This window comes from Pagrus major, chromosome 13 (assembly GCF_040436345.1).
Source record: "Pagrus major chromosome 13, Pma_NU_1.0".
Lineage (NCBI taxonomy): Eukaryota > Metazoa > Chordata > Actinopteri > Spariformes > Sparidae > Pagrus > Pagrus major.
The window spans coordinates 23,410,600-23,429,951 of record NC_133227.1 but is presented as its reverse complement, the minus strand read 5'-3'; the positions used below and the strand labels follow the sequence as shown (position 1 = coordinate 23,429,951).

Here is a 19,352-nt window from a genome sequence, read left to right as displayed (position 1 = left end):
CCAAATGTTTCCAATGATGTTGAAACCAGAGAAATCTAATTTTATTTGTGCAATGGTGCATTTCATTTGGTTGCACTATGCTAAGCTAAACAGTCGCTGAATGTAATTTAATAGATGTAGAAGTGGTCCTCCAAAAAGCTAAATCTTTCATTTCTGTGTTAAAAATCACTTTTACAAACATTCGACTTAGAAAATCGTCTGTGATAAAACAGCTGCTAACAAAGTGAAGAAATGTTTCCATCACTTTTATTTCATTAAAGTGCATTTGACACAGTATTATGGTGAGATCTTACAGGTTGGCAGTATGAGGCTCAGGGTTGCCAGGTTGGCAGATGGTCAGTGTTCAGTCACAGTCGCCAGGTTGAGTGTCCTCTCTGCTTGGGAGTTTGCACTGGAGACCGACCAGATATCACTCATCTCTGTGATGGGAGACGGAAAAGCAAAAGATTGTTTGATTTCAGACACGTGAAGACAGTAATGGACACCACCGAAGAGGGAAAAGCTACAGCATGAAAATACGACGAAATACGACTAATACGAAAACAGTCACATCTCGTGACAGTATTAAGGAAGAAGACAGTTCTAAAAGTCCAGGATGCCAACAAGAAGAGTGAAGCAGATACTCATACTTGCCAACCCTCCCAACTTTCCCAAGAGACTCCCGGTATTTCATTACCCTCACCCGCTCACAATTCTCCTGCATTTCTCCTAATTTATGACAAATGTTTACACCCTTCTCCCCTTTTAGTTATAACAACTTGTCTCTGTTCTGCTACACCTTTTCCTCCCCGTCCTGGAAAGAAGAATTCCTGTTTCTTACAGAAAGTTTTAAAGGAAAGGGGCGCGCATTCTGCTAAATCTGCAGCGTTGATTTTTCCGTCAATCACAGGAGTCACACCGACGACAATCACCAGAGCAGAGGGGCAAAATGAATGAATGAAGATTAGTTTATGCAACAGATTCACGCAAGAGGAGCAACTTATTCTGCATTATTTACTAAGAATTAAAAGTACAAATTAAAGTATTTTACAAAAAATGCAAAAAAATGCAATAAAAAAAACTTGGTGAGTAGGTATGAAACAAAAGAAAAACACTGCAGCACTGACACCGTTTGTAGTCATTTACCTGGGACCAAAGCAAGAGACCAAATCAAAGGAATATATTTGAAGGATGAACTGTTTGATTCAACCTTTCATCACACTTCTTCACAGTAGCTCACCTGTTTTAAACTTGCTGTAAGTGCCATTGTCCAGCGGGATTTTGCTGCCCGAGCAGAAAGCCAGTCCTCGCTCCCTCCACCTGCCAGAGAACACAACACGTGACTCCTGTTTCACACAGATCCAGCTGCCTGCTCGGGTCACTGCCACATCTACAGACAGCCAGCATCTTCCTGCTAACTGCTTTGTTTTTGACTGCGCGTGTGTGATTCACCAGTGAAAGATGAAGATGATGAAGATCAGCAGGAGGGACAACAGATCAGTGAGAATCCACATCAGGTTATACTCATCTGGACTCTGAGACACAGACAGATAACAAGGGAGCAGAGAGGTCAGTGTTTCATACGCACTGTTAACACATACAGGTGAATACAAACGTAATAGATTAAACTATAGTTATATTCTGTCAAGACAAATGTAGTGGAGTCAAAACTGCATAGAATCGAAATACTCAAGCACAAAAGCTGAAGTGTTACCATGAGGAAGAGGGGCGACCTCATGGTGCTGAGGAGCTGTGGAGCGTTGGTGGTGACCGAGTGGACTCCACTACACCAGGCCAGAGAGTAGAGCCACGGCTGGCTGATCACATACAGGTTGGTGGTGATGTTCACTGCAGCGTACTCCCTGCACACAAAGAGGAGGAAAAGTCATGATGTGTCACAAAATAAACAGTCTTTGATACACACACACACGCAAACACACACTGACCTGACGAGCTCAGTGGACATGGAGCTGTAGTGCAGGTTGAGTTTGACGATGTGGTTCCTCTGGAGCTCCTCTAGGGGGAGCCGACTGCCTGATGTCTGCTGGAGCTCAGGATCCATCTCGTGGACGAGAGCCCGCAGGTCTGACGGCAGCCACAGCACCTGGAGAAACACACACACACACACACACACACACAGAAACACACATGTGAGTGGACAGGAAGTGGTCAATCAGACTGTACCTGAAGTGTCATCATGGGGGGACTGGGATTTCTGGTTTAGATTTTTATTGTAATGTTTTCTATACCTGACATGCTCCATCAACCATCCCACAGCCTCACCTGTGAGGAGTGAATGGAAGACTCGTTCTGGATGACCTCCAGTGTGCGTTGGATCCAGGTGTCTCTGTACGGGTGACCTCTGGGTGGACGGTAAAGGTCAAAGATCACCAGTTTGTCTTTCTGAGCTGCCAGCTGGAGGAAGGTCCGCAGGCTGCACACAGGCTGTGTTCCAGCCTCCCGTCGCTCGTCTGCTCCCAGAGAACCGACTGTACCAAACGGATCGTGCTGGAGGGGACGATCATCAATATCTAATTAACACTGTGACATAACACGCTGCTCAATATGTTCCTCATCTACCAGCTGATGTGATGCCAATGTGTATGTATGTTTACCATTCTGCCTGTTTTGTATATTTTTTACATGTTAAGTCGTTTGATTGTGTGTCTGAAGTTGTATTTAAATGTGTACAGTGTGCACATCTTCACATCTGTCTCTTTAAGTCAATTTCTAGGTTATGAAACTTACTCTAACTCAAGTCAAGTATTCACACGCACACATTAAAAATAGTTTTTGCTTTTTTCCAATTTCATTTTAAAGGTGAACTCCACCAACCTATTTTAACTGTAACCTTGTCAGTTCAATCATCTTGCAGAGAATAACGCTGTTTGGCTTCAACTAATAATTACTGACATTTATGATGTATGAAACAGTTATTTTCTTGTTTTTTTTATGAAACTTTTGGTCAATAAAATGTCAAAAAATAGTAAAAAATACCTAAATTTCCCGAAGCCAAGCCTTAAAAATAGCCTGTTTTGTCTGACTGACAGTCAAATACCAGCATATAATAATTTAACCGAGATGCTGGAAGTTTGTTTGGTATCTTTGCCTGAAAAAAAATGAGTTAAAACATTACTTTATTGTTCAAACTGCAGATTAATTTTCTGTCAATCAACAAATTGATTGATTCAAAGATGAATGTTTCAGTCCTACTGTTCAGCATGTGAAAACAACTTTATTATGTCTTCTGTGGCTGTGGAATAAACAGTAATAACCACCATAACAGAGCAGACTAAAATAAACTCTACTGTGAGTAACTCACTGAGAGGAACCAGGCCCCGGCGTTCAGGCTCTCCAGTTCAGCCCAGGTGAATATGGCAGCCGGGTTGTCAGTCCGGTTGGGGAAAACCTCGTGGACGTTGGTGGTCCGTTGGAGGGTGTGGTCGTGCATCAGGAAGGGAACTCCATCAGAGCTGCAACCATGACATGACAACAGTACTGACAAAAGCGGACAATATAACAGAGAAATCTTAATGTCTACGATAAAGAAACCAAGTCTCAGTTTAGAAAAGTCGATCGACCATTCATATATAATATACATATACATTTTTTATGCAGTGAGCTGCTGACTGACCTGATGGTGACATCAGTCTCCAGACCTCCACTTCCTGTTTCCACAGCCTTCTGAAACGACATCAGTGTGTTTTCTGGAGCCAGCTGCAAGTGGAGTTACACACAATGATGAATCAATACATCATCTGTATCGTGTTGCAACTGTTGCAACTGTTGCAATGGTGTAAATATTTTGTCAGCACTGTTTACAGTGTATAGAGCTGAAGTGAAGCATCGTGACTGGACGCCAAACAACGGGACAGGAAGGATGTGAGAGGGTTCCTGTATCCAAACACCAGGAACACACAGTATCACAGAACGCAGGAAACTTATTTTGCTGCCCTACCAGGACATTTTGCTGGTGTAAAAAGATAAAAAACTTTTCCAGAATAATTTTAGAAATATTCATTATTGTAGTCAGAGTGGTGATTAGTCAGTTAGGAAAATGAATTGGTAAATATTCTGATAATCGGCTGCTTATTGTTTTGTTTTGTTTGTTTGTTTTTTTGCTTAATCTGACAGACAGACAAAACAAGAAGACATCACTATGGGCTCGTTGTGAATTCATTTTTTTTTTGTCAAGTTTATCTTACAGTGTTAAGTGTCTCATCAGACTATTGCTCACCATGGGGGCTCCTCTGTGGCCGATGAGGGCGGGTGCAGGGCCCAGGGTGCCCTCCTTTTTGATACAAGGAGAATACAAACCAAGGGGCACCAAGTAGAGAGCAGACAGGATGCTGAGGTAGACCCCCACGATCAGGCCCCGCCTTACTGAAACACAAACCACACTCACTCTTAGTTCAAATGCAAGTTTGATTGTTAATATCTATTAATTGATTAATTAATCGAGTCACATTATCTGGATCAGGGTGTCTGCAGGTCCTAAAAAGTATTGTCCTACATTTTTAACATTTAACCATATTTCGTTTATCTGTCTTTATTTCTTCATGTCAGAATCTCTTCTGCGTGAGTCCACATTTGTGTTGTTAAAAATATTTTAACCTACCACTGAACCTAATATTGTCTTTTTATTTTATACTTCCACTTACTAACCTGTTGGGAAAATATAGATTACCTCACTCTAATAACCACATTCCTCTGTACAGGATCACAACATGACTCTATACCTGCAATGCTTGCATAAGAAAAACAAGACTTGTCCAAAAGCCAGTCGCAAATTTGGTTAAAATAATCTTAAAAAGGTCCTTAGAAGCATTAAATTCAAGAGTCTGACACTTGTAGATACAGTTATTTACCAGTGTTATCTTCAAAACAGGTCAAATTTAATTTTAAAAGAGTGAGACAGGTTCAGTAATTGCTTTCTTTTTATTCTTAAGGGTCTAGTTTGGTATTCTGGGAAAGACCCTTGTTAATTTTAAAGTTACAAGACAAGAGCAAGTGTAAAAATTAAAATTCACTGTTAGGTCTGGGCAAAAAAAAAAAGAACGAAGATTTTTACACAACTTTTGTAAAGGTTAGATAAGACATAACCTGTTAATTAGTGAGTTTTATAGCTGCTGGTATGCGGCTTTTGTTACCTTTGGACTGAGCGAAGCTGGCTGTTCCCTTGTTTCCATTCTTTTTGTCAAGCTAAGTGTTTGCTGACACCAGTTTCATATTTAGAAAACAGATGTGAGAGTGGTGACAATCTTCTCATCTTCTCTCATCAAGAAATTAAATAAGCATATTTCCCAAAATGTCTCATCATTTCGGTAGTCTAGAGAGTGCTTTATTTATTTTTTTTGACACTGGCGAAACTTTCATTCAAATCAAACATGTGCACCTCACCTCTGCTGTTCATACGAAAGAAATGCAAAGCTATCGGCCAAGCCAGCGCCGTCATCAGCAACACTCCACCCAAATGTAAATAAGGTGCCGTCACCTGGGTCAGGTTATGAAACAAAAACAGGTGTTAGGAGTGTGAACCACACTGAGAACAAATGAAGACTGATGGGAGGAAGAGGAGGAGGAGGTGGAGGAGAGTCACCTGGAAGGAAAGTAGTAAAGTCTTCCATTCTTTACTCCACAGGTCAGACAAGACGGCCGTGGCTACGATGGAGAACATCAGGCTCACCAGGATCCCGATCTGACAACGACACATAACATTTTGACCTTTAAATAAACATGTTGATTCTGCAGTCGATATAAAAACTGGACTTGCAGGTGAGACAAGGACAGTGTAATAATAATAATCCTTTATTTACCTTGTGACTCCAGTGTAAATGGAGTTTCTGGCCCTCTGACAATAAACACACAGCCAGCAGCTGCACAGAATAAGGCACACGTTACATCTGATTAACTGTACACAGTCATAGTGTAACTGCAGTAGTAGTCACAGCACAGACCAATATTTACAATGCAGTTCATAATATCACACTCTGAAGCCTCTTCCTTGTTTTCAGACAGATAAGACTACAGCACTTAGTCACATCTACAGTGCTCAAGAACGACTGAGACATCCTTCTATCTTGTTCAGAGGAAAGCAGTTTTTGCAGAGTTAAGATGATGAAATTTACACCACTTTCATATCTGTGTGTCACGTATTTAACCAGAGCTGAGAGGCTCTTAGCTTAACCTAGCATAAAGACTGGAAGCAGGGGAGAAACATCCAGTCTGAGTCTGTCTTAAATAAAAAAATGTAAAAATCAGTGAAATATGTGATCTTCAGATTCATGGTTAAGTATATTTCTGAACTTTGGACGGAGCCAGGCTAGCTGTTCTCCCCTACTTTCAGTTGATTAGCTCGATAAATAACGCACAGACATGACTGTAGTATCGATCCTCTCATCTAACTCTCTGCAGCAAAGTGAATTAGCTATTTTACAAGATGTCAAACCATTCCTATCAAACAAAAATAGCCACCACTCGCAGAAAATATTATCCAGTCTCACAAAATGACTGGCTGTGCAAAACTGAAACAACTACTTTTAAGAAACAAACATTGATCCAATTTGTCACAAATGGCTCTTTTATCAGTGAAAGTTTCAGTGTTGTGTCTTTTCCTCACCATGAGTACAGTGATGTAGGTGAAGAAGCCTGCAGCAATGACCAGCAGCACCACAGACCACGGAAACCAGAAGCCCAGGTTCCCAAAGTTAAACCTGCACAATCGAGAGCCGATTCAGGCACACGGGTAGAGACAGAAAGACTGTTAGTGATTGAAACCACAATGCAACAGACAAAACAGAAGACCCGTGAGGATTTGGCATGTTATTCTGCTCACGTATATAAAAGCAACGGCTGTTTGTACACATGATTTTGCATGTGACTACAAGAGACTTTGTTGTCAGTCCATCAGTTGTACACTTTCCTTTGCAACTCCATGTGTCAAAGCACAATTATCATAAAACAAACTGGTTTGCAGCTGCAGATTTTTAAAAATGGTGGATGAATTCAAATGCTGCAAGTACTCAAACAATCACTAATGTTAATCGCTGCAAGAACCACCACCAAAAGTTCCTTTTCACCAAGCAGGGACCTTTTAGGAGGGTAAAATCATGTCCCCGGGACTTCATTGAGACTCTGACCCCTACAGAGGAAACACACCGAGGTCCTCCAAAGGTTCTAGTCTCTGGGGAAAAGGGAATACATCTCTCATGCTACTGCCCTGTTTTTGATTTCTACATACACCGGCAACTATTCACTGTTGTCCAAAGTGTCATGTGATTGGCTGCGTGCTACTCATAATTGGTTAAATCCAGTTTTAGTTGAAGTCAAGTGAACGTCTTTAAACAAAGACTCGTAAAATCTGATTTTTCCTGCAGGCCTTTTTTATGGGTGCAGCTGAGGTTGGATTACCAACAGGGAAAACAGACGATGGTCCACAGAGCTCAGGATTTACTGTGTGTTAACTGTTTTGTGCTAATTTAACTGAACTGTTCTCAGGAATACACACCTCAAAGCACACAACCCACATGTTGAGGCCTTAGTGTGATTTCAGCTGCTCTTGGAACAGGTCAACACTACTGTGGCTCCAGCGAGGTGATTACACATGATTGCACTATAAACTGCGGGTATGACTCAACGCACCAGTCGAAGTCATTGTAGTCGTTCTTTGCTTGTCCCCAGAAGTAGAGAAACACCAGCGTTAAGCAGAAGGCCGCCACAAGCAGAGCGAAGCTGATGCCTTCCAACTGTCAGAAACAACAAAACATGAAACTCAAGTTGTTTTAAATAGCACTTTAACACAAAGCGTTTTTTCTCCATTTATTGCCTTGTTTCTTGGAAATAGCTGACTGGTCTTTGACCTCTAGGGTGACAGAGGAATTTAAACAGGAAAGCTCTCTAGTGCCTGTGAGTGTAAGAAAGCTCTGACTGTGGGCAGTTCAGTCATGACTGACTCATGACTTTAAACTGTTGTTTAAAAACTGACTTAAACTGACTTTGACTTGAAACTGATGCAAACAAACTGTGAGAAATCTAAACAATAAGCAATAATTACCCTTGTCCCTACCCTCCTTTATATTTCACTGTTTTATTGACGTGTTCAGTTGTTCTCCAGCTCTCAGTGATACTTTATATTCTATACATGAATTCAGTAGTTGAATTTTTCATTTTCTCCTTTGGCTTAAGATGATAGAAGGCATCTGGCTGATTAACTAGTTTGTAAAAGATGAATAAGTCAGTTTCTCCAGACTTTTATTTTGGTAAGACTGTAAAATTTCTTGAAGAGTACTTCATCATCATAGGAAACTAAAACTCTCACTTGAAGCCCATAATTTCATCATTTTGCAAACTGAGACGGACAATGAGTGGACCAGATGTGGCCAGTGCACCTCTCGTGTTGGACGTTGGTCTGACCTTGCTGCAGCAGCAGTCCCCCGGCTGAGTGCAGTTCCTTTCATAGCGTCTCCACTGGCAGCCGTACAGACCGGCCAGACACGACACCAAAGGCTGGTGCTCGTAGCGCCGCAGCAGTTTAGCACGAAGACCACGCAGCCGGCCAAACTGCAGCTGGGATATCGTGGACGCCATGTGCTCATAAACACTCTGACACACCTTCCATCCTGCTCACTGAAACACAACAAAGTCAAGTGGGAATCTCTTACGAAATACCACCATAATACTCCTACACAGACATAATAAAGTGTTACACTTGAATAAAGAATAAACATTTAAATAAGTACACTTACTTAAATAATGACAACGCATTCTGTAATATTTCTGTGCAGACTTGAAACATGACTAAAAACAACTACACACATAAAAGTATAAAATCTTGGATTCCTCGCTAAACCTGGCCCCAGGTAAGTCTCAGTAGGAAATGTGTTGAAGCTCGGCTTAAGACGGCAGGAAGTCTGTTTTTTTGGACTACTCTTTGTTTTTTAAGCAGGAAATCAGCGGTGCTCTGTTGCAGCTTCCAGAGAAGTTTCAGATTTACAGAAACCTCATTCATTTGTCATTTCTCTTGTGCAACTTGGGCGTGTTTCAGGTCATTATCTTTGCTGCAGACGTTTAATCACCAACTACTGTGGAAATCGATTAGTCATATTAGTCACTATTCAAGCAAAAATGTCAAAGATTTACTGGTTCCAACTTCTTAAATGTAACAACTTGCTGATTTTTTTTTTGTTATTTATGATAATACACAATGAAATTTGGTATTTTGGACGGTTGGTTGTCGGTCAAAAGAGGAACTTTTTCATTTTGAAAGTAATGGTAAATTAGTTGATAATCATTAGCTGCAGCATGCATATACTGTATACTGTAGTATCATACTAAAAGAAAGTATATGCAGACAGGTTATACTGTTAAACACAACTCAGAATGGAATAAATGTTCTACTTTGGTACTTTTGTCTTGGTAATTTCTTACTCTAGACCTATTAGTATTTGTGCTCTGCCTGCGATGACACCTGCTGTGGGAGGTTATAACTATGTAGTCATGTTTTAAACAAAAAAATAACCTGATGTTTACATAAATTATTATTAATGCATAGCTGCAGTCTAAATAACACAAACCTGGCGGTGGTGTCACTCTTTGCTCTGAAGGTGCTTTAGGGTATGAACAGGTCCAATTCTATTCAATAATCAATCAAGCCATCAATCAATCAATCAATCAATCAATCACAATTCAGTGTTGTCTTTCTTATCGGCATAAACAAAACAGAAATTAGCATTACCAACCTGCCGTTATGTTAGTAAATCCTGCACACATATTATGGTCAAACGTTTCATCAAAAATCGTAAAAAACAATTTATAGGTCTGATATACATCCCAAGCATGTGATGTATGTCAGCCGAATTAAAGTCGGCATCCTAGTCATTCGTAAAAACCTGTTGATTAAATATAATCCGCTCTCCGGCTTGGCCAGCAAGCACGTTAATCTCAAAATGACGGATTTTTATAATTCAGTCTGGTGATTCACTCTAAAGAAAAGAAAGAACGGGGTCTATTGAGACCTGGTTAGAGCTAAAACATGAAGCTGATCATCACCCGAAACACATCGATGCCAAAAAGCAGGTTCAGTATCGTTGATGTGGCCAAATATTATTCTAATATCAACATGTACCGTTAGTTTTCTTACCTCCAGGTCGGTGCTTCCTCCCGATGAACGGCAGAGAAGAAGCCGCAGTGCGCACTTCTTCCTCGGTAACCCGATGTGGAGCTGGTGGCCTCGGAGGATGAGGTTGTGTCAAGCTGACCGGAGTTACTCACACGGGCACCGGACGTAACATGTTTCCATTTAAACTTGCAGTTTTTAATCTTTAATCTAATCTCCACTTTAAACTCACATTATATGCAGCACAGAGAACATTTTTGAGGAAACACCAACATTGTTATAAAGGCTAACAACTAATATTGTGACTCATTGTGGCAAATAAATACAGCAACACGATGGGAAAGCGAAGACTCGACTAAATGAAAGAAGATGCTTTTATTTTGAAAATCGTAGCGGAAATGGTTTGTGTGAATAGTGTTTCTCTTTACGTGTGTTGCTGCTGATGCCCTACACCAGACCTCTGTATCACCGACTGCCACCTGTTGCCACAGTGATGCAAACACACCGTTACATCAGGTGAATCCAGGTGAACATGTTTTTTCTTTCCAACTTTATCATCTTCCAGAGGGACATTCTGGTTGCAGCAGGCATTGAACACATAAGTCAGAATGAGCTGCAGCGCTATATATAGTCAAAGACATAAAATATAAAAACATATTTGTATACACTACTCACAATTAGCTAGGGATATTGGGATATGGGCGCATATATGCATGTGTATGGATATGCAATAAAAGTCAAATGAAATGTGTTGCATTATTTTTGGGGACAAAAAATATTCACAAAACACAAAATATAAATTCAGATATGTTACAGAATACACAGTCAAGTGAAAGACTAAACTATCCCAATATCCCTCACTAATTTTGTGTTGTGTAATACAAATAGGCAAATCATTAAAAATGAATATACTCGAAATAAAGCAGAGATCAAGACAAAACACTGTGTAAAGACAAAAGGTGTAACGAAAGGAGAAACTGTGGTACAATCATGTTATAATAAAGATTTTAAACAAAGTATATCTCACTTCTGTTTTACAAGCTTCTTATATGTGTACTTCTTAAAATCTTAATCTGTATATTTTATCACATATATTTTATATAATCTAGTCTACTTGTATCATATTTTACATTTGTCCGCCCTGTTAGAAAAGGTTATATTTTCCTTACTATAATCGAGGGTCTAAGGACAGAGGATGTCCTTCACTGTACAGATTGCCAAGCCATCTGAGGCAATGTGAGTGCGAGGAGATCACAAGTACATCAGTTGAGTGGACGCTATGGTTTTATGTCTAACAATTTGTATTTTTTGCAGGCTTGTGGGCATTTGTGTACTTGTCAGAAACTAAGTCAAATGAAGCGTAGACGTGTTGAAATAGGGAACTCTGGTTCAATGAGTCACACGGCTACAAGCCTCTGTTTTGGTTCACAAACTCCAGTCTCTCCTAGTTTTCTAGATATCCAAGCACTTGTTTACATGTTTCTCTGTCATTCTCCACTGGGCAGATGGCTCCTACGTAGTTGCTTGTTTGCAGCTGCAGGATAGACTTGCCGAAAGGCTTTCCAATGTTAATAAACCTTCCAACGGGAAAAAGGCTTGTTCATGGGTTGTTCAGGTTTGAAAGACAAATTCAAGGAATTAAGGTATTAATACAACTTCAATTTCCAACTGGATTCCTATTCACAAAAATAAATAGGTAGGTAAAAATACCTCAGTGACTACCAGAGATACCACGAGGGATGCCATCCCTCCCAAAACCAGAACAGCTGGAGAGTGCCTTGTGGTTGGGTGGCTGACATTAGACATCATGTTTTGTTTTCTTTATGAGCATGGAAGGTGTGTATGTATGTATGTATGCATGTATGTATGTGCGTCATCATTTAAATAATTTATTAAATGACTTTTCCTCAATCAGCAAAAAGATAAACAAAATAAAGGGCACCATACCCTTTAATATATAGGCTAGTGCCTTCAAACCTCAAAGCTATGTAAACCATAGATTAGGTTTAAACTAGGCATGATAATGATTAAGCATTTATTGATTAATCGCTTGTAAGAGATTAAAATGTACTAAAATCAGAGACGCGCAAAAATAAATCAAAAGGTATGTTTTTTTAAATACAAATACTTGCATTTAAAATATATCAAAATAAAATACAAAATACTGGTATGAGAAAATGTATTACAAGTAATTTGTCATTCAAAAAATACAAATGAAAAAAACTTCCAACAATTTCATATATTATTAATGAATAAACCAATAATCGATTAAGTCTGCCGACTGTCAATTGAAGAAATTGCTTAAGATTTTCATCCCTAGCTCAAATCTCATAACACTTAACTAATTCAAATAGTACTACTAAAAAAACTAAAAAACAAACAAAAAACAGATAAATTCACTTTGAAATCCACAAACTAATTTCCTGTTAACCTTTCTTTTAAAAGAGATCAGTACTTTTACTCCTGAGGCACACTTAAACCTTATCTGAATTAGTGAAATACCAAAATTAGTTCAACAAACAAACAAAAACACTTGTATTTCCTGAAGACTGAAATGCCTTCACTTGGAACATTATTGAAGTGCTTATCGCACACTAAACCTTCTCCAACAACAGCAAACATTTGTTTTGCTTGTGTTGTCTTCATAATAACCACAGCTTGCTCCAGACTTTCTGGCGATATTTACCATTATTCTTGTGTGTTTGAAGACATCTTGCCAATTTCAAACAAAGTAGTACAAGGAGTCTCTAAATTTGAGTAGATATTCTCCATTTTGAGGTTATTATTGAGGCTATCTGTTTGAACTGTTAGTTTTGGTCAACTGTTTTGTTTGGTCTTCTAAGATATTCTCAAAAGACTGGTGAGTGTTTGATTGGTGTGTCATGGGCTTTTACGACACCACTGTTGTGATGTGGAGTACAGTAAAATATTTAGACTCTTATCTAAACTTTGACTTTCAAGATCTTGCCAGATTGTACTTTAAATCAAATACCTTGAATACACTTTGTCCTTTGACTAGAAAAAAAATACTGAAAAAACAATACTATTGGTACCGTTATTCCTCGAGTGTCATCTTCATCAGGGATGGTACCAGTCCACAGGATCTGTTATTTCCACGACTCCAATTCATTGTCAGAATTACAGACGCTAACTCTCCCACCTCACAGGCAAAATGAATTCCACTTTGGCCCAGTCTTCACAGGTCAGGTGGCAGGACAGCGCTCTCTCCTGGTGGTAACACGACTAGCTGATCAGTTGAAACGAAAACGATCTTTGATCAGTCTATCAAGCCGTTACATTTCTGCATTAAAATGTCTAAAAATGACTAGATCTCTGTTAATTTGTTGTCTACTACTACTACTACTGAAGTTATCGTAAATGTTTCCAAAAATGTTCAAACCCTGAAAAACCCTAACTTCCTGTAGAGAGTCAGATAGTGAGGAAGGAAGTGGCCGAATTGGAGTCAACGTAATGTCAATAAAACTTAAGACATTACACCGTCCGTGAACTTCTCAGACAGTTTTTTAATTGACATTGGTGGTTGCTTAACAATGGAGACAACAACTCACATGATCCCACACGACTTACCTGTACATCTTTTTTGTTTTCATTTAGGGCCCTCTAGTGGCAGAAAATACATACTGTGCACTTCAGACAGACTGATCCTGCTACAGTTTGTTTTGTCTCTTCTGAGCCTCCATTATTAAAAGTTTGATTTGAATGAAGTCAAAACAAAAACTCAGATTCAGTATTTCAGATGTTTAATGTGAGCAGCTGAGTCATTTACAACAACAAACAGCCAACATCAACTATAATATAATAACAGTAGAATATCATACACGTGTAATTTTCGGCATTTAAATTAAATATACTGAAACCAGCAAGTGGAATTTGTCCTCTGTAGGATACCGTAGTTGAACGGAAATCAAGAAGTCTCTTTGAACTGTGACAACCTTAATTTTGCAAAATACATCAGTAGTTAAAACACTTCATTCACACCAAAACTAAAAAAGACATTAGATTTACGACTCCTCAGACACACAAGCACATGAACACACAGTGAAGTGTATATTGTATATTTGTAGATTCAGTTGGTCTCAGTTTGTTCCCACTGTTACAGACTGTTCTGTCTCCACAGGAACAACAACCCGTCAGATTCAAATCCAACAACAACCTGATTTTAACTTGAACCTGCAGACAGAACTCTGGGTTTAATGAGTAATCACTACACACATATATTGTTAATATATGGCAAATACTGTATACTGTAAATATAGTGGCACATCAGTATATGTTTGTCAGTCCACCTGTCTCTCTCTCTGTCACATCTGTCTCACCTCAGGTTCCACCCACACAGTTGGCCGTGGCCTATGACAGCTGTAAATCAGCAGGGGAACAGTAGATGTGTGTTTTCATTGGTCCACTTCGGATACTTATTACCTGAGAGACACCTGCTGAGATCATCATTTAATAAACATACGAGTTGATGAGAGCACCTGAATGCATCAACAGACAGCCCAGAGGATTGTGCGATACGTAGGTCAGAAGGACAGACTGGTTCAAGTAAAGACTTGTTTATCAGCAGAGCCTTTGGATTGGTCGAAACCTTGTCCATTCATTATGATGTCATTGGACTGCAGGGGGTGGAGCCTGAAATGTGACACAACTAGAGACAGTATATGGTGGAAACGTCTACCTGTCTGTCCGTGTGTGTGTCTTGCATCTAAGCGGTCTGTCTGCCTCTCCATGTCTGTCGCCACCTGTCTGTCTGTACCTGTAACCGTAAATAAGTCTGTTTTCTTAAATCTGTTTTCTGTCTGCCTGTCTGTAACTGTCGGTCTGTGTCTACCTCTCTGTCTGTCTGTGTCTACCTCTCTGTCTGTCTGTGTCATTTTCTACCCACTCTGTGTCTCCCTGTGTCTTTTTAACTGTCAGTCTAAACCTGTCTGCGTCTACCCGGCTGTCTTGTCTGCATTTACCTGTCTCTAACAGTCTGTATTTTCTACCCATCTGTCTTGTCTGCATCCATTCGTCTCTACCAGTCTGTCATTTTCTACCCATCCATCTGTCTGTCTGTCTGTCTGTCTGTCTGTCTGTCTGTCTGTCTCAGCCTGTCTGTCTCTCTTTACCTGCCTGTTTGTAACAGCCTGTCTGTGTCAACCTGTTTGTCCTGTCTGTTTTGTTTGTCTCTCTCTATCTTCCTGTCTGTAACTGTCTGTCAATCTGTTTCTACTTGCTTTCCTTTTCTACCCGCCTGCCTGTCTGTCTGTCTGTTTGTCAGTGGAAGACGGTCTGTCTCCAGCGTTTATCAGGCGTGAACGGCCATAGACAGTCGGTGATGGCCGTCGTGAACGGTCGCGGTTCAACGCTCAGGTTCAGCAGCTCCAGACGAGAACAGTTTAACTGGCTGTTCATTGGACGAAGAGTCGACGCCGCCAGCTGCTCCGTCAGCTGCAGACAGACATTAACAATACTTAAATATTACAAATACTGTAATGTATTCATACTAGAAATAATTTACACTACAAGTACTTCACTGATTAGCCACAACAGTAAAAGCCACAGACAGGTGAAGTGAATAATCGATCATCTGTTGGGACTTTACATATAGAGGTATATCAATCAATATATTGATCAATGTCCACTTACAGGAATGAGGTGGTTGGACGGCAGGTTGAAGGCCTGAGCGATCGCAACGGCCATCTCATATTTGGTCATCTGCTCTTTGGCTGAGAAGTGAAAGATTCCTCTGATAGACGGGTCCTGGAATAGAGGCAGACAGGTTGTGAGACAGGAAGAGAAACGAGAGGCTGGCAGGTGGTTAGTGGAGAGACGGCAGAAATAGGATGAAGGGGTGAGACAGGTAGATGGTGAGAGCCAGATAGAGGGGAGACAGTCAGGTGGTGAGACAGGCAGACAGGTTGTGAGACAGGCAGAGAGAGAGAGGAGAGACCAGCAGGTTGTGAGACAGGTGAAAAGGGGAGAGATATACAGGTAGTTAGAAAGGTAGAGTGAGCAGAGACGGACATATGATGAGACAGGGGGTGAGTCATGCAGAGGGGAGGGAAAGATAGGTGGTGAGACAGGCAGATAGTAGACAGACAGGTGGTGAGACAGGCAGGGAGAGGAGAGACAGGTGGCAAGACTGGCAACGGGAGGAGAGAGAGACAGGAAGGACAGCTGGTAAGACAGGCAGAGAAAGGAGAGACAGACAGTTATGCAGCTGTCTCTCTCTCTCTCTCTCTCTCTCTCTCTCTCTCTCAGACAGTCGTACAGTTACCTGTCTCTCTCTCTCAGACACACAGACAGTTATGCACCTGTCTTGCCCTCTCAGACAGTTTCCTGCAGACAGCAGCAACGTCTCGTGTGTCGGTGGGGAACCTCTGCTGGCAGTGATCCAGGGTGCAGCTCTCTGTCGCCTCCTGGACTTTGAGCCACAGTGATGTCACGGCGCTCTCAGACACCGATTCCACCTCCCCGAACAGAACCGGCACCCGCAGCACCACCGCACCTGACACACAGACAGGTGAGAGAAGGGCCGGTGAGAGACAGACAGGTGAGAGAAGGGCAGGTGAGAATACAGACAGGTGAGAGTAGGACAGGTAGAGTAGGACAGGTGAGAGCACAGAAGGGCGAGGTCACAGACACTCGTAAGAACACAGCCAGGTGAGAGACAGACAAGACAGAAAAACAGAAAACAGATGAAGAAAAGACAGACAGGTGAAATACAGACAGATGGTGAGAGATAGCCAAGTGAGACAAAGACAGGTAAGAACAGACAGTTGAGAGACAGACAGGTACCTGGACAGTGTCTGAGTGTCTCTCTCTCTCCCTCCAGTTTGCTGCGTCCATAAACGTTGAGAGGATTGGGACTGTCGTCTTCTCCGTATGGAGGATTCCTCCCATCAAACACGTAGTCGGTGCTGATGTAGAGGAAGAACGCCCCACACACAGCTGCATCACACATACACACACACACACACACACACACACACACACAGAGTTAAAGAGAGACAGAGGTGAATAAATATATCACGTTCTTAAATTAGCTTTAAATGTTAGGATTGCTGACAATATAGCGAAGTTAAGTGATAATTTGATAATCATTATCAGTAAAATGATGCACCATTAATTTAATTTTATCATCAAATCATTATCACTGAACTTCAGTCTGACATAATAGAAGTTAATAAACTTCCTGTAAATACATCAGTTAGTTAAATATGTCACACAGCCACCCTGATAAATAACAACAGATTAAAATTTACTGTATTTATTGTAATGATGAAAGGAACATTAGAACAACAACAGGTGGATCACCTACCTGCCTCCTTGGCAAGCGTGCTTGTGGCGTGCACATTGAGATTCACAGCTGCTTCAGTGTGTCTCTCCACAACATCTGGACGTCTCTCTGCTGCACAGTGGACGATTACATCAGGCTGAAACACATTTATGTGAAATGTAATTAGCTCGTCCAGCTCCACGGTCTGCTTTTAACATCACTGTGTAGCCCTGTACTGCAGTGTAGGGTGGAGTACTACAGAGTGCAGTACCTTGTATTCATGCAGTAGTCCTCTGATGGCGTCCTCATCTGTGAGGTCACAGCGAAGGAGGCGGGGCCTGGCTCTCCTGTATCCAGTCCCGATAACCAACCAGCCATTGTTCTGAAACTCTCTGCAGACGGCTCGACCCAGAAGACCTGTGGCACCGGTAACCAGGACCTTCGGAGCCGGGCCCATTGCCTCGTCCTGGAGTAAACAGTACTACATCAGAACTACATCAATATCAGTGCAATCAATTGATCAATATCATCACTAAATCAATCAGCGCAACATTTGCTTCCTGTTAGAGTCTCACAGACAAAGTAGTGCACAAATATCAGAGTTATGTAGTGATTAATTAACTAATTTATATATTTAGAGAGGAGAGACAAGACAGTCGGTGAAACAGGGTTCTAGAGAGGCAGAGAGGAGATTCATGTAGTGATTAATATATATATATTTAGTTTTTGAAAAATAAATTTAAATGTCTTTGGTCATTAAACTTTACTGAAAAGTAAACAAGTAGAAAACTGAAGCACCACAGTGGGTGGTTCTGTTTACAGTGAAACAATCGATCAATAACTGATGCAATATTTCTCCAGCTGATGTTCTAAATCTTAACGTTGAGAAATAAACTCTACTTCAGTTTAAACGACACTTGTTAAATAATCAAAACATCCCCAGGACCTGCTACAGGTGCACCTCCCTCTGTTAGCAGTTAGCATTCTAGCTGTTTACAGGTGAGTATTTACCTGAACCAGCTGCACGCGGCCCGGGCTGAACATAATCTTCAGTTCACGGCTCATATCTCCTCTGTCTGACAAGATGTGTTGCTGATATTTATGAGTTGTTATTGATCGATATCTATCACTCAGCTGCTCTCTGATTTTTCTGATGCGCAGTTTGTTTTCTCTCTTCCGCTTCCGCTCTCAGCGACGAGCTGTTTGCCGTAAAGCAGCTGTCGCGGTGATTCTAGCCGGTTAGCATACAGGCTAACAGGCTAACAGATGTCAGCGATGACAAACGGAATAATGAGAAATACACGGAAAATTGGAAATGACGCAGTTTTTTATTATCTGTTTGTTGACCCAGACTCCGTGTAGTGGATTACACCGGCACTTAAAACCCATAAACATATATGTCTATGCTAAAAGCTGAATAAAACCGATCCGAGACCAGAATTAACACAGTGACAGTTTTTCTCACAACACCCGTGTTTGAGCCGAGGCTGCTGAAAACACAAGCCGTGAATTTACCTCCGATCCTCCTAAATCAAATCCAGGCATCTGATCGAGCTCACTGACCAGTACAGACCAGCAGAAATCCTCCCAGTGCAGCAGAGTATTTTAAACAGTCCGTTCCTCCCATAAAAACACTCTTCTTCTTCTGCTGTTCCTGCTTTTCTTCTTCGTCTTCCTATATATTGGCGGATCGCAAACTAACTTGATGAACACCGCCACCTACTGTATCGGAGTGTGTCGGTCAATGGTATGTATTGGTTGGAGGTAACTAAGTACATGTAATCAAGTACTATACTTAAGTACAATTTCGAGATATGTGTACTTGAGTATTTCAGATTTTTTCTGCTTTATTCTTCTACTCCACGATAGTTCAGAGGGAAATCAGAATCAGCTTTATTGGCCAAGTACGTGTAGCCACATTAAGGCAGCAAATAAATGTATACTGTACATAAGATTTCTTAAAACAGCTTGGAAAGC

At 40.9% G+C, this 19,352-nt stretch overlaps 2 protein-coding genes across 3 annotated transcripts; both read right to left on the bottom strand.

Moving 5' to 3' along the window:
• Nucleotides 1–229: 229 nt before the first annotated feature.
• LOC141006947 (glycerophosphodiester phosphodiesterase domain-containing protein 5-like) lies at nt 230–8,598 on the bottom strand. The gene is made up of 15 exons (XM_073479260.1): nt 8,392–8,598; nt 7,621–7,724; nt 6,599–6,692; nt 5,796–5,855; nt 5,579–5,677; nt 5,380–5,473; nt 4,217–4,362; nt 3,614–3,696; nt 3,302–3,452; nt 2,263–2,487; nt 1,926–2,083; nt 1,694–1,841; nt 1,432–1,514; nt 1,220–1,299; nt 230–419 (listed from the first exon to the last, which is right to left on the bottom strand). The coding sequence occupies exons 1-15, from the start codon at nt 8,563–8,565 to the stop codon at nt 337–339; spliced, it is 1,782 nt and encodes a 593-aa protein (XP_073335361.1). The 5' UTR covers nt 8,566–8,598; the 3' UTR covers nt 230–336.
• A 5,239-nt stretch (nt 8,599–13,837) lies between these two features.
• Nucleotides 13,838–19,022, bottom strand: mat2b (methionine adenosyltransferase 2 non-catalytic beta subunit methionine). 2 transcript variants are annotated; one of them, XM_073479748.1, is made up of 7 exons: nt 18,891–19,022; nt 17,647–17,841; nt 17,418–17,532; nt 16,895–17,047; nt 16,411–16,604; nt 15,743–15,856; nt 13,838–15,544 (listed from the first exon to the last, which is right to left on the bottom strand). In XM_073479748.1, the coding sequence occupies exons 1-7, from the start codon at nt 18,918–18,920 to the stop codon at nt 15,371–15,373; spliced, it is 975 nt and encodes a 324-aa protein (XP_073335849.1). In that variant the 5' UTR covers nt 18,921–19,022; the 3' UTR covers nt 13,838–15,370. The 2 variants fall into 2 exon arrangements, with proteins under 2 accessions (XP_073335849.1, XP_073335848.1); XM_073479747.1 differs by lacking the exon at nt 18,891–19,022 and adding an exon at nt 18,387–18,555.
• Between the last annotated feature and the right edge of the window lie 330 nt (nt 19,023–19,352).

What these genes read in the sequence shown, in the direction of transcription:
- LOC141006947 (XM_073479260.1), bottom strand. Translation starts at nt 8,565, where the DNA reads ATGGCGTCCACGATATCCCAGCTGCAGTTTGGCCGGCTGCGTGGTCTT. An exon ending in ATTTACACTGGAGTCACAAG is followed by an intron (nt 5,678 to 5,795) that starts GTAAATAAAGGA and finishes TGTCGTTGTCAG; the next exon opens with ATCGGGATCCTGGTGAGCCT. An exon ending in ATCATCTTCATCTTTCACTG is followed by an intron (nt 1,300 to 1,431) that starts GTGAATCACACA and finishes GTTCTCTGGCAG; the next exon opens with GTGGAGGGAGCGAGGACTGG.
- mat2b (XM_073479747.1), bottom strand. Translation starts at nt 18,440, where the DNA reads ATGAGCCGTGAACTGAAGATTATGTTCAGCCCGGGCCGCGTGCAGCTG. An exon ending in GCCGCGTGCAGCTGGTTCAG is followed by an intron (nt 17,842 to 18,386) that starts GTAAATACTCAC and finishes TGTTTACTCCAG; the next exon opens with GACGAGGCAATGGGCCCGGC. An exon ending in CACGCTTGCCAAGGAGGCAG is followed by an intron (nt 17,048 to 17,417) that starts GTAGGTGATCCA and finishes TGTGTGATGCAG; the next exon opens with CTGTGTGTGGGGCGTTCTTC.